The sequence below is a fragment of the Nicotiana sylvestris genome, chromosome 3, assembly GCF_000393655.2.
Source record: "Nicotiana sylvestris chromosome 3, ASM39365v2, whole genome shotgun sequence".
Lineage (NCBI taxonomy): Eukaryota > Viridiplantae > Streptophyta > Magnoliopsida > Solanales > Solanaceae > Nicotiana > Nicotiana sylvestris.
This window is the reverse complement of record NC_091059.1, coordinates 29,652,358-29,666,079: the sequence shown is the minus strand read 5'-3', so window position 1 is coordinate 29,666,079 and position 13,722 is coordinate 29,652,358. Positions and strand designations below refer to the sequence as shown.

The 13,722-nt window shown below is 35.1% G+C and overlaps 1 protein-coding gene and 1 long non-coding RNA gene across 2 annotated transcripts in view; both read right to left on the bottom strand.

Moving 5' to 3' along the window:
* Nucleotides 1-1,140: 1,140 nt before the first annotated feature.
* On the bottom strand, nt 1,141-2,899 carry LOC138886854 (uncharacterized). The gene is made up of 2 exons (XR_011405781.1): nt 2,771-2,899; nt 1,141-2,328 (listed from the first exon to the last, which is right to left on the bottom strand). It is a non-coding gene; the product is annotated as an uncharacterized lncRNA (long non-coding RNA).
* Nucleotides 2,900-12,389: 9,490 nt separating this feature from the next.
* LOC104210327 (large ribosomal subunit protein eL13y-like) overlaps nt 12,390-13,722 on the bottom strand; it is a 31,135-nt gene continuing 29,802 nt past the window's right edge. Inside the window, exon 6 of the mRNA XM_070168897.1 lies at nt 12,390-12,595. Within this exon, the coding sequence (XP_070024998.1) occupies nt 12,390-12,595 (206 nt within the window). The remainder of the gene's footprint in view (nt 12,596-13,722) is intronic.

Here is a 13,722-nt window from a genome sequence, read left to right as displayed (position 1 = left end):
CACAAGTGATGCTGCGTGCAAAATAGCATGACCCCATACTGAAATGGGAAGTTTTGTTCTCATAAGCATTGGTCTAGCAATTAATTGGAGGCGTTTGATCAATGATTCTGCTAGACCATTTTGTGTATGAACATGAGCAACCGGATGCTCAATTGTTATCCCAGTTGAAATACAATAATCATTAAAGGCTTGGGATGTAAACTCACCAGCATTATCAAGACGGATTGTCTTAATTGCATAATCTGGAAATTGTGCTCTTAGCTTTATTATTTGAGCCAACAATCTCGCAAATGCCATATTGCGAGTTGATAGTAAGCACACATGTGACCATCTTGTAGATGCATCTATCAAAACCATATAATATTTGAATGGTCCACATGGAGGGTGAATGGGCCCACATATATCACCTTGTATACGTTCCAGAAATGCATGGGATTCCATCCTAACTTTAATAGTTGATGGTTTAATAATTAATTTTCCTTGAGAACATGCAGCACAAGAGAATTCCTTAAATTGAAGAATTTTCTGATTCTTCATTGCATGTCCATGTGAATTCTCAATTATTTTACGCATCATATTAGAACCAGGATGGCCCAACCGGTCATGCCAAATAATAAAATTATCTTGATTAGTAAACTTCTTGTTTACTACGGCATGTGTTTCAATCCTGCTAATACTTGTGTAGTATAAGCCGGAGGAAAAAGCGGGTAACATTTCAAGCACATATTTCTTACCGGACGTTATTGTAGTAATATAAAGATATTCAATCTTTTCATCATTTGTAGTCTCAATATGATAGCCATTTTGGCGAATATCTTTGAAACTTAATAAGTTTCTTTGAGATTTACTACAATATAGTGCTTCATCAATAGCCAAATTTGTTCCTCCTGGTAGTAATAAATTGGCTCTTCCAGAACCTTCAATTAATCTTGTACTACCGGATATTGTATTAACATTCGCTTCTTTCATTACCAAATAAGAGAAATATCTCTTATCTTTTAAAATAGTGTGTGTTGTAGCACTATCCAGAAGACATATATCATCTTTATTAATCTTGAGTCCAACTGAAGACTGGGGAATTTTCATATTCTTCATAAAAAAGACAAATAATACATCATAAGAAATATGAAAGACAAGCAAAAAAAAACATTAAGAAATACATTAGAAATATAGAAACTAGCAATACATGATGCATTAGGAAAATACACTCAAGAAAAAATAAACTAGTTGCAAACATAAACATAACAACTTTTATAACTTCATTCCCCAGTAAGATGATTCATTCTTCAGTCAATATCCTCAAAGAAGTCTCCAACTTCTAAATGAGTAATATTTGTTAGGCCTTCAAAATCATCATCTTTATATGCAGGATGTGCCTTAGAATCATATTTATTTGAGGGACCTGCTTCATCATTATTATTTTGAAAGGTCAAGTGTGCCTCCACATTATTTTCTTTTTTCTTGAGGGAGGCTTGATAAAGTTTGACAAAATGTTCTGGCGTACGACAAATGCGCGCCCAATGACCTCTCATACCACATCGGTGACACATACTAGCTTTACCTTTTGAATGATTAATTTGAGAACCCTTATTGTTCTCCAATTTATTTCCACCATAATGACGATAATTGTTTCGCCCCCTGCCACGTCCACGTTTACGACCATGTCCACGACCACGGTAATTATTTTGTTTTCTTTCAAACTTATCATATGTTGCTACAGCATTCACTTCCGGAAATGGAGCTGACCCAGTAGGACGGGCTTCATGATTTTTCATTAATAGAGTATTATTCTGCTCAGCCACAAGTAGGCATGTGATTAACTCAGAATATTTCTTAAAACCTTTTTCATGGTATTGTTGTTGTAGCACCACATTTGAAGCGTGAAAAGTAGAAAATATTTTTTCCAATAAGTCCTCATCTGTGATAGTGTCTCCACATAATTTTATAGAGAACTTACTTTAAAGATAGCAGAATTATACTCACTTACAGTTTTAAAGTCTTGCAACCTTAAATGTATCCACTCATACCGAGCTTTTGGTAATACCGTAAGTTTTAGGTGGTCATATCGATCCTTCAAATTAATCCATAATTCAAGTGGATCTTTTACTGTTAAATATTCAGTTTTTAACCCTTCATGTAAATGATGGCGAAGGAAAATCTTGGCTTTCGCTTTATCCTGATTTGATGCTTCATTTCCTTGTATAATCGTATTTCCAAGACCTTTAGCGTCGAGGTGAATTTCAGCATCAAGGACCCATGATAAATAGTTCTTCCCGGTGATGTCAAGTGCCACAAATTCAAGTTTTGATAAATTTGACATAGTGAAAACTATCATAAAAGATGAATAAGTTAGAGAAATAATTATAATAATAAACAATTAATGAAACAAATCGATTAAGGTAAAACAAATGAAAATAAAGCTATATCATGTTAGCAATCTACTATTTCATTTTATTCATGCCATAAAATAGAAACTATATATTGTTTCATTTCACTTTATATTATTGATATATATATATATGTTAATAGAATTTAACGTTTTATTAGTTGCAGTGACTAGATAATGTATACACTACATACATATGCATACATTTTTTTTAATGGTATTGTGTCAGGTGTGAAAAACAACATGATAAACAAAAATATGAAAAAGGGAACAACAACATGAATGATGTAAATTATCAAAAATTGCAAAGAAAAATTTAGGTTGTAAGAATTAAGCATATGATATATGTACTGCCATAAATAAAATGATTATAATGATACATACCTCAATAAAATATGGCTCAACTTAGCTGGAGTTAAGAATAAAATTAGAGCTTCGTGCTGATAACGTGTTATAAAATAAAAGCAATTTAGTAAAACATGAACAAGAAATAGAGATAGAGAGAATGAAGAGATTTTCTTCTTCAATTGTGTATTTTTCCTATCTATTACAAGGCCTTTATATAGGCATAAAAAGTGAAGAAAATATGTCATGGAATATGTCATTGAACATACAAATTATGTCATTGAATATGTCATTAAGCATTTTAGATGAAGATCATGGAAGAAGAGTAGGCATCCACCATAATGTGATATTCATCATAACAAAAAGTATGTTTTAGAGAAGGAAATAAACTGTTTTCAATTCCTAAAACATAAGTTAATGAAAAGAATATACATATATTTTCAAGAAGGAATCAAATTATTTTAAATTCTAAATTTCTCCTATACGTAGAGTAAAAAAAATATATTAAAAGGAAAGTCTTAACCACTTTTGGTATGAGTAAGGTTTCGGCAACTTTGCTGCTTGTCAAACAAAACTTAGAATCTTTTTTTTTTTTACCTTCTTTATTTACATGTTAAATTTTTACTTACTAATTATACATACAAAATAATAATACTATTATAATAGACTAAACATATTCATAATACTTTCTAATAGCAAAGATCCTCTCTTTATTATTCCATTTTTTAACTGTATTCTTATTATATGCAATTAATTACCTTTTTAGTTTATTTCCTAAAAAGAAGTATAAAGGTTATAGAGGAACTGAAAGTGAAAAATATTAATACTACAGGTATTTTACATTGTTCTTACTCTGTTTGGGTTTCTCAATCAAATACAAAACTCATGGATCGAAATTACAATGAGGCATATGAGGATTTATGTGGAGTAATATTTTTTTAGTTATAGAGTTAGCTAAACAAAATCAATATTGTCATTTTTTTAAAACTTACACTTTCCTTTAATTTTTATGTTATAAGGAAGATATATTTCTAAATAATATTTACGTCATTTGCGAAAAATATTACTCATTGTTATGGTACTGGGTACACGCGCAACACACATATAATTTCTAATATTTTAGAACAGTTAGTTAGTTAATTACATAATATTTAGGAGTTGAAAATCAAGTAAAATTTTGCATATTAAATTTTTCCTTATTTGAACTGGATTGAAAGTTCTTATATTTAGAACTTTAAATAATTAAATTTTACCTTATATAAATATTACATTTAAACTATATATAAATTATAAACAAAATGAACAAATGAGATAATAAAAAATATGAAATAACGAGGAAGTATAGGGTTTTGGATAATAATGGAGGTGGTCAAAATCTTTTTATAAAATTTTATATGCTTTGATTTATATAAAATAATTATCAATTATTCCAGTAAGATAATTTATAAGATATTTTAATTTTTCTAAATAAGGTTAAATTTGGATGAATATAAGTGGGGTTTTTTACTACAATTATGGCTTGCATTTAATTTAGAATTTATTTATAGTATATAGTGATTGTTAATTCTTTGAGATTTACGATGTATTTCTATTGCTTTTTTTTTCTTCTTCTAGACCATGTCATACATGGATTTTTTTTACCTAATTGATTTTTTGTCATTTGAAAAAAAAAAATCTTATGAATAAGAATATAACTACAACTTAATATTTAAAATTTGGTATGAGTAATATGTTTAAATATTAATCTCACTTGAATAGTGACTCTTCAAAATCAAATACACACTTCTAATTCTAATTTCCGTCATTAGAAATAAATTTTCAGTCGAATTATTGACTGATGATTGAGTATTTATGTTGGGCAGTTTCTTTTTTTAAAGAGATAATTATGCATGATCAACATTCATCATTTTCAGAAATTTATATTGTTATTTTATAATTTAAAGATAAATTAAAAACAAAATTTTAATTATTGAGATAGGTACACGCGCAAAGCGCGTACACAAAGGCTAGTCTTTAAAAAAGTGTCTGGTGCTAATCGATACATTTGGTGCGCCCAAAATTACTTCGGCATGTATAAAGGAAATTTGTTAGAGGACACGGCAATACTACTGGTGAACATGGACAGTAATTCGCTGGACACATGGCAAGCAATGGTGTTAATATGCTCAAGAGAGAGCGACATGAAGCCTCGCTTTCCAATGATAGAATGTTTATTAGCGGCAAAGACTAATCCATTGGATGTAAGCAGTTCTGAAGTAATCCGTGATGCTAATAAGACATTAGTGTTGTGGTTTTCGCAATTTACGTGTTCGAACAGGAAAGTAATTATGGCTAATGATATTGGAGGAGGCACCTCTCTTCAATCAGGATGTGAAGACAGTGATGGTACCTTTGAGGTGCTGCCTACTGTGAGTATTATCTATATTAGTGATCACACTGTTCAAATGAAAATGGCGATGCAATGTACTGTATATTGGAGTACAGCGAGCGTTGTACACCTGGTTGTTTGGGTATGTAGGGTTGTGACTTCTATTGCTAGAGTTCAACAGCAACTAGAAGTTTTGCATTGGTCATCAGAATCATTGAGCGAAGAATTGGCTCAGCGTGGGTATAAATGTATTTCGCTGGACACTGGCCAAGGAACCACTACTCTAGTAACAAGGTTTGAACGTTGTGAGACCTGGTGCATGAAGGAGATGTTTGATAGGACAATAGATGTTGGAGTTAAGGCTGCAGAATTAATTGGGCAAATGATTTATGATCTTGTTAGCTTTTTAGTTACATTGGTTTCTTGTAGCTATGCCTGCTCATTAATTTATGTGTGGAAAACATTGGCATCAAGGAGCGAAGACCAAAAGACGAAGCCTCAACAACTGCATTTTGCTTGTACAGGGGAATTGTTGAGAAATTTTGAACAAATGGAGAATGTTTTAGATGTCAGTATTAAGTTGACAAAAATGAGACCTCTTCATTCAGGTTGCAAATTTTTTGATATCCTTGAAGTGGTAGCTGTTGAAGTTTGGCAAAATGCCAAAGTCCCACATTGGTTGGGAGTTAAGTTTGGAGGGGATTTTTCCCCTATAAAAGAAGGCCTAATGTTTAGGATTGAAACACACCTCTCATTTGCCTTCTCATCTGTTTAAGGCATTTGTATCTTCTCTCTTTAGTATTATTTCACTTGTATTTTTGGAGTGGAATAAAATATTGGTTGTGTCCGAGGAGTAGGCAAAATTAGCCGAACCTCGTAAATTCTGGTGTTTCCTTTATTGTTGTTTTATTGTCTTATTTATTATTTGGTGGCTGTCATAATTTTTGGTATAGTAGTTGTGACTTATTCACACTATATACATTTGGCTTCCGCAACAATTGGTATCAGAGCCAAGGTACTGTCTAAGTATGCTCTGTGGTTGCAGCATAGTCTGATCTTCCACATCAGAAAAGATTTATCTTGGTAACTGAGTCAAGGTTCTGTCTGAGTATGCTCTGTGGTTGCAGCTTAGTCTGATCTTCCACACCAGAAAGGAAATAATCTTGATTTGTGTCGTCAGCTATTAAATAATATTTGTGTCAAAGATGGGAGACAATAAACAAGAAGAATCTACATCAAGTGTCAACAATACGTCATCATTGGCATCTTCGCTTATGACAAGAATTGTGTCAAATGCGAAATTTGCGGTCGAAATATTTGACGGGTCCGGACATTTTGGGATGTGGCAAGGCGAGGTTCTAGATGTCCTTTTTCAACAAGGGCTAGATCTGGCCATTGAAGAAAAGAAACCAGATGTTATTGGAGAAGAAGATTGGAGAATTATCAACCGTGTTGCTTGCGGTACCATTCGATCCTACCTTGCTAGAGAGCAGAAATATCCATACACAAAGGAAACTTCTGCATGTAAATTATGGAAAGCACTGGAGGATAAATTTTTGAAGAAAAACAGTCAAAATAAATTGTACATGAAGAAGAGACTGTTTCACTTCACCTATGTTCCTGGTACCACGATGAATGAACATATCACCAGTTTCAATAAGTTGGTTACAGATTTGCAAAATATGGATACAACTTATGATGATGGTGACTTGGCCTTGATGTTGTTGGCGTCACTTCCTGATGAGTACGAGCACCTTGAAACTACTCTACTCCATGGAAATGACGAAGTTTCTCTCAGAGAAGTTTGTTCGGCTTTGTACAGCTATGAACAAAGAAAGCGAGAAAAACAGAAGGGCGGAGAAGGAGAAGCACTATTTGTGAGGGGTCGTCCTCAAAATCAAACGAGGACAAAGAAGGGAAGATCCAAGTCAAGATCCAGACCCAGCAAAGATGAATGTGCCTTTTGTCGAGAAAAAGGGCACTGGAAGAAAGACTGTCCGAAGTTGAAGAATAAGGCCAAACATAACAATGGAAAGGCCATTATGGATTCAAATGTAGCTGATTGTGATGATTCAGACTTCTCATTAGTTACAACAGAGTCATCAACATCTTCAGACATATGGTTGATGGACTCGGCTTGTAGCTATCATATGTGTCCCAACAGGGACTGGTTCGTGGAATTTCAAGAAGGAGAATATGGAGTCGTCCACACAGCGGATAACAGCCCTCTTACCTCATATGGCATTGGTTCAATACGATTAAGGAACCATGATGGAATGATCAGAACATTGATAGATGTTCGATATGTACCGGATTTGAAGAAGAATCTCATCTCTGTGGGAGCCCTAGAATCAAAAGGGTTCAAAATCATTGCAGAAAATGGAGTGATGAGAGTATGCTCCGGTGCACTAGTGGTAATGAAGGCTAATCGGAAGAATAATAATATGTACCGCTATCGTGGCAGTACAGTTATTGGGACAGCGACAGTGACATCCAGTGACGACAAAGAGGCAGAAGCAACCAAGCTATGGCACATGCGCTTGGGACATGCTGGAGGAAAATCCTTGAAAACTCTATCAGATCAAGGATTGTTAAAAGGAGTAAAGGCTTGCAACTTGGAGTTTTGTGAGCATTGTGTTAAAGGGAAACAGACAAGGGTTAAATTTGGTACAGCGATCCATAATACTAAAGGCATTTTGGATTATGTACACTCTGATGTTTGGGGTCCTTCCAAAACACCTTCATTGGGTGGGAAGCACTATTTTGTAACCTTTGTTGATGATTTTTCCCGAAGAGTATGGGTGTATACAATGAAGAGCAAAGATGAAGTGTTGGGAATTTTTCTCAAATGGAAGACGATGGTGGAAAATCAGACAGGCAGGAGAATCAAGTGTATTCGCACAGACAATGGAGGTGAATACAAAAATGATCATTTCAATAAGGTCTGTGAAAATGATGGCATCATCCGACACTTCACTGTTAGACATACACCACAACAGAATGGAGTGGCAGAACGTATGAACCGGACCTTGCTGGAGAAGGTACGATGTATGTTGTCCAATGCTGGCTTGGGCAAAGAATTTTGGGCTGAGGCAATTACATATGCATGCCACCTCATTAATCGTCTACCATCTGCTGCTATTGATGGCAAAACACCATTTGAAAAATGGTACGGAAAACCTGCTGTAGATTATAACTCTTTGCACGTGTTTGGCTCAACTGCATATTATCATGTGACGGAGTCAAAATTGGATCCAAGGGCAAAGAAGGCTATTTTTATGGGAATTACTTCTGGAGTCAAAGGATATCGCTTATGGTGCCCTATGACAAAGAAAGTAATATTCAGCAGAGATGTTACCTTTGATGAATTTGCTATGGTAAATAAGGTAACAGAAGATACCAAACAAAATGAAGGTGCTTCTAAGCAGGTGGAGTTTGAGGGAAAATTTATTTTTCCTACACAAGAAGCAGAGGAGGAAACAAATGAAGATTACCCTCTGGAAGGAGAGCCAGTAGAGGAGATTCCAACTCAGGAATCTCAACAACAACTTGAATCAATAGCAACCAGCAGGCCAAAAAGAACAATAACGAAACCTGTTCGTCTCATAGAGACGGTTGCTTGTGCAACCTCAATTGTAGCTGATGATGTTCCTACTACTTATAAAGACGCTGTCCAAAGTTCAGAAGAAGATAAGTGGAGGATTTCCATGAATGATGAAATACAGTCCCTTCATCAGAATCATACATGGAGATTGGCCAATCTCCCGAAGGGAAAGAAAGCAATTGGGTGCAAATGGGTATTTGCAAAGAAAGAAGGATTTCCTAACCAATTAGATGTTCGCTACAAAGCAAGATTGGTGGCCAAAGGATATGCTCAAAAGGAGGGAATTGATTACAATGAAGTGTTTTCTCCAGTTGTAAAACATTCCTCCATTAGAATTATGTTGGCTTTGGTAGCACAATTGGATTTGGAACTAGTTCAGATGGATGTAAAAACTGCGTTTTTACATGGAAACTTGGAGGAGGAAATCTACATGACTCAGCCAGAAGGATTCAAAGTTGCTGGAAAAGAAAATATGGTGTGCAAACTTGAAAAATCGTTGTACGGATTGAAACAATCTTCTAGACAATGGTACAAGCGATTTGACGAGTTTATGTTGCGGCAAGGGTACAAGAGAAGCAAATACGATCATTGTGTGTATTTGCACAAGCTTAAAGATGGTTCCTTTGTATATCTTCTCCTATATGTTGATGATATGTTGATAGCTTCCAAGAATTTGGAAGAAATTGATAAGTTGAAGATTCAACTGAAGAAGGAGTTCGAGATGAAGGATTTGGGTGAGGCAAAGAAAATTCTTGGCATGGAGATAATTAGAGATAGACGTTCAAAGAAACTCTGTTTATCTCAAAAGGAATATTTGAAGAGAGTACTTCAACGTTTTGGCATAGATGACAAGACTAAGCCAGTTAGTACTCCACTTGCTTCCCATTTTAAGCTAAGTACTACTATGTCGCCAATGGATGAAGCTGAACGAGAGTATATGTCAAAGGTACCATACGCAAATGTTGTTGGTAGCTTGATGTATGCAATGGTTTGCACAAGGCCTGACATTTCACAAGCTGTTGGAGTTATTAGCAGATATATGCACAATCCAGGGAAGGAGCATTGGCAAGCTGTGAAGTGGATTCTACGGTATATTCATAATACTGTAGATGTCGGGTTAGTTTTTGAGCAGGAAGACAATCAGTCTGTAGTTGGATATTGTGACTCAGATTTTGCGGGTGATATGGACAAACGAAGATCAACTACTGGTTATGTGTTTACTTTTGCAAAGGCACCAGTTAGTTGGAAGTCTACTTTGCAGTCAACAGTTGCTTTGTCTACAACAGAGGCAGAGTACATGGCTATTACAGATGCTGTGAAAGAGGCAATTTGGCTTCAAGGATTGCTAAAGGAGCTTGGTGTTGAACAAAAAGGTATCACAATTTTTTGTGATAGTCAAAGTGCTATTCAATTAGCGAAGAACCAAGTTTATCATGCAAGGACGAAGCACATTGATGTTCGGTATCATTTCGTACGAGAAATCATAGAAGAAGGTGGAGTCACGGTGAAGAAAATTCATACTACAGAGAATCCTGCTGATATGCTGACAAAGGTGGTGACTGCGGTCAAGTTTCAACATTGTTTGGATTTGATCAACATTGTTGAACACTGAAGATTGAAGATGAAGACACAACCAAAATTTGTTATTGAGAGAGAATTGAAAATGTGGAATTTTGCCAAGGTGGAGATTTGTTGAAGTTTGGCAAAATGCCAAAGTCCCACATTGGTTGGGAGTTAAGTTTGGAGGGGATTTTTCCCCTATAAAAGAAGGCCTAATGTTTAGGATTGAAACACACCTCTCATTTGCCTTCTCATCTGTTTAAGGCATTTGTATCTTCTCTCTTTAGTATTATTTCACTTGTATTTTTGGAGTGGAATAAAATATTGGTTGTGTCCGAGGAGTAGGCAAAATTAGCCGAACCTCGTAAATTCTGGTGTTCCCTTTATTGTTGCTTTATTGTCTTATTTATTATTTGGTGGCTGTCATAATTTTTGGTATAGTAGTTGTGACTTATTCACACTATATACATTTGGCTTCCGCAACAATTGGTATCAGAGCCAAGGTACTGTCTAAGTATGCTCTGTGGTTGCAGCATAGTCTGATCTTCCACATCAGAAAAGATTTATCTTGGTAACTGAGTCAAGGTTCTGTCTGAGTATGCTCTGTGGTTGCAGCTTAGTCTGATCTTCCACACCAGAAAGGAAATAATCTTGATTTGTGTCGTCAGCTATTAAATAATATTTGTGTCAAAGATGGGAGACAATAAACAAGAAGAATCTACATCAAGTGTCAACAATACGTCATCATTGGCATCTTCGCTTATGACAAGAATTGTGTCAAATGCGAAATTTGCGGTCGAAATATTTGACGGGTCCGGACATTTTGGGATGTGGCAAGGCGAGGTTCTAGATGTCCTTTTTCAACAAGGGCTAGATCTGGCCATTGAAGAAAAGAAACCAGATGTTATTGGAGAAGAAGATTGGAGAATTATCAACCGTGTTGCTTGCGGTACCATTCGATCCTACCTTGCTAGAGAGCAGAAATATCCATACACAAAGGAAACTTCTGCAAGTAAATTATGGAAAGCACTGGAGGATAAATTTTTGAAGAAAAACAGTCAAAATAAATTGTACATGAAGAAGAGACTGTTTCACTTCACCTATGTTCCTGGTACCACGATGAATGAACATATCACCAGTTTCAATAAGTTGGTCACAGATTTGCAAAATATGGATACAACTTATGATGATGGTGACTTGGCCTTAATGTTGTTGGCGTCACTTCCTGATGAGTACGAGCACCTTGAAACTACTCTACTCATTAGTTTACTTATTGTCAAATTGAGTCCTTAGTTATTTGCTGTTAAGTCCCTGAAGGTAGAAGCGTAATTAGCGTCCACGTGTCTAGTTTGTTAGGAAGTTATTTCTGCTTTCTTTATATTCCTTTGCACTCGTCCATTTCCAGCGATGTTGAATGAAAAATCAAATTTTATCTTCTTGTTTTCTCTATTTTCTTTTCATTGCTTTCTTAGTTCATTTTTATGGCTTTTCTCGTTCGGGAATCGCTACAATTTGATGGTCAAGAAGTATCTGGCCGTATTTTGATGTTTTTGTGAATATCCCAAGAGTTTATGGGATTTTCGAGATATCTCTTCAAGGGAATATGTATCCCTTTATATATGTGTGAGTTAGGCTTTAGGGTAGAGTAACCTCCAATAAACCCTAATAGACTCCTAGGATTTAAAGAGTCCTGTAGTTTCTTTAATCCCTTAACATTTCGATGTCTGCACAAACATTCCGACATTCCAAATTAAAAGAACTATAATTCTTACAAAGGTATGCCTGATTGATAACTTCACTGGCTACAGATTGATTGCAACTGCTACCTCGTGCCACCCAACTAGCACCAGAAAATATTTAACCCCATCATCTGATCAGTCGGTCATGTTAAAGAATTCTAAGTAGCCATCAGAATTTGGAAACTGACACTTCTCCCTAAGCTAAATGCCAAAGCATGCCGACACAACAGAGAAATAGTTCACATGGTATATGGAAAACCATCAAAAGAACAAAATTCTTGAATAAAGAGAAGCTTAAGTTCCTGAAAATGATTGTATCATAAACTTCATCACTCAGTCACCAGAAAACTGATAATTCTTTACAGGCTACACCACAGTTCTAATTGGTTATTTCTTCTCTGCTTCAGCTGCTCTCTTCAGCCTGGCTCCAATGTGTCGTGCATTTGTACGCTCGATACGCAGCTTGCCATAGGCATTGAATGATTTCATCTCATCTGGGACCTTGACAAGGTCAACAGCTAGTTGCTCCCTAGTAATAAGCAGGCATGTATGGACCCGGGTGGCAGTAGCAAGTTCCTCTGCACTAGAATCACCTGTTAGAATATACTATAAGCCATGCGTATTGTTATAGTATTTTTTATGAACAATTATTTATTTACTTGTTTAAATTCAATAAAGTTTCATTTTAAATAGATCATGTGTTGGTTTGTGCGTCCATTGCTTACATAGTAGATGATTTAGTGTATAGAGTTTAGCTTATACACGGAAGATTAAATCATCGGTTCTTGTAAGACATAAAAGTTAATGTTCACAATCTAATGATGGAATTGGACAAATCATCGGAATGATTGTAGCACAAGATTAAATATAATTTATCTTGATTATGGGAATGGTTTAATTCCAACTTCTTGTGCTAGTACATTTTGTATGTATTGAACGGATCAAGTAGAGATGAGTATTTTATACTGACTTTATAAAATAATTTCTCTAGTCCATTTAATGTACTTATACTCTTAATCCTGATATAATTATTATTAGTTGTGTATGTCACTTGTTGTTTTGATTTATTAAAAGGCGAGATTCTTTCGCGAGTCAATAAGCCTGGTAAATTGGATAACAATGATATACATTGGCGAAGTAATAATTAGTTGATGGAATCCATGTCTCGATTTTGAGATTGATGATACTCCTTTATGAAAGCTTATAAGTTTTCATGTGTAAACCCGGCCGGTGGATTTTGTATCCGACACATGAAATAAGTTAAGTGTAAGTCTAAAGGAAGTAATCAATAAATTAAATAGTCAGTAATTTAATTTGATTGATTAGTATCTGAATCTTAACATGGGGAGTTAAATAAGGTTTTATGGAAGAATTTCGAAATTGAACTAAGGAGTGCAATTACGAATTTTTAGTGGAATAATTCGTAATTTATTATGATGGAAATTAGTTTCAGAATTTCGAAATTAATATCATAATAGGAAGCCTTGTTAATTAAATTCTGTGGTCCCTACTGTGCCTAAATAATAGAAAATAGTGGAAACTGTTACTTAGTGGGAAAGAAAACGTGGAAACCGTCCCTTAGTGGGAGAAGGAAACCTAACAGGTTTTGAAAACGGTTTTGACCTAAAAAACGCAGCTATATATATGGATATAAGGGCTGGACGTTTTTTACATGATTCTGACTGCGGTTTCTACTAGAATTTTGCCCACCCAAAATTCT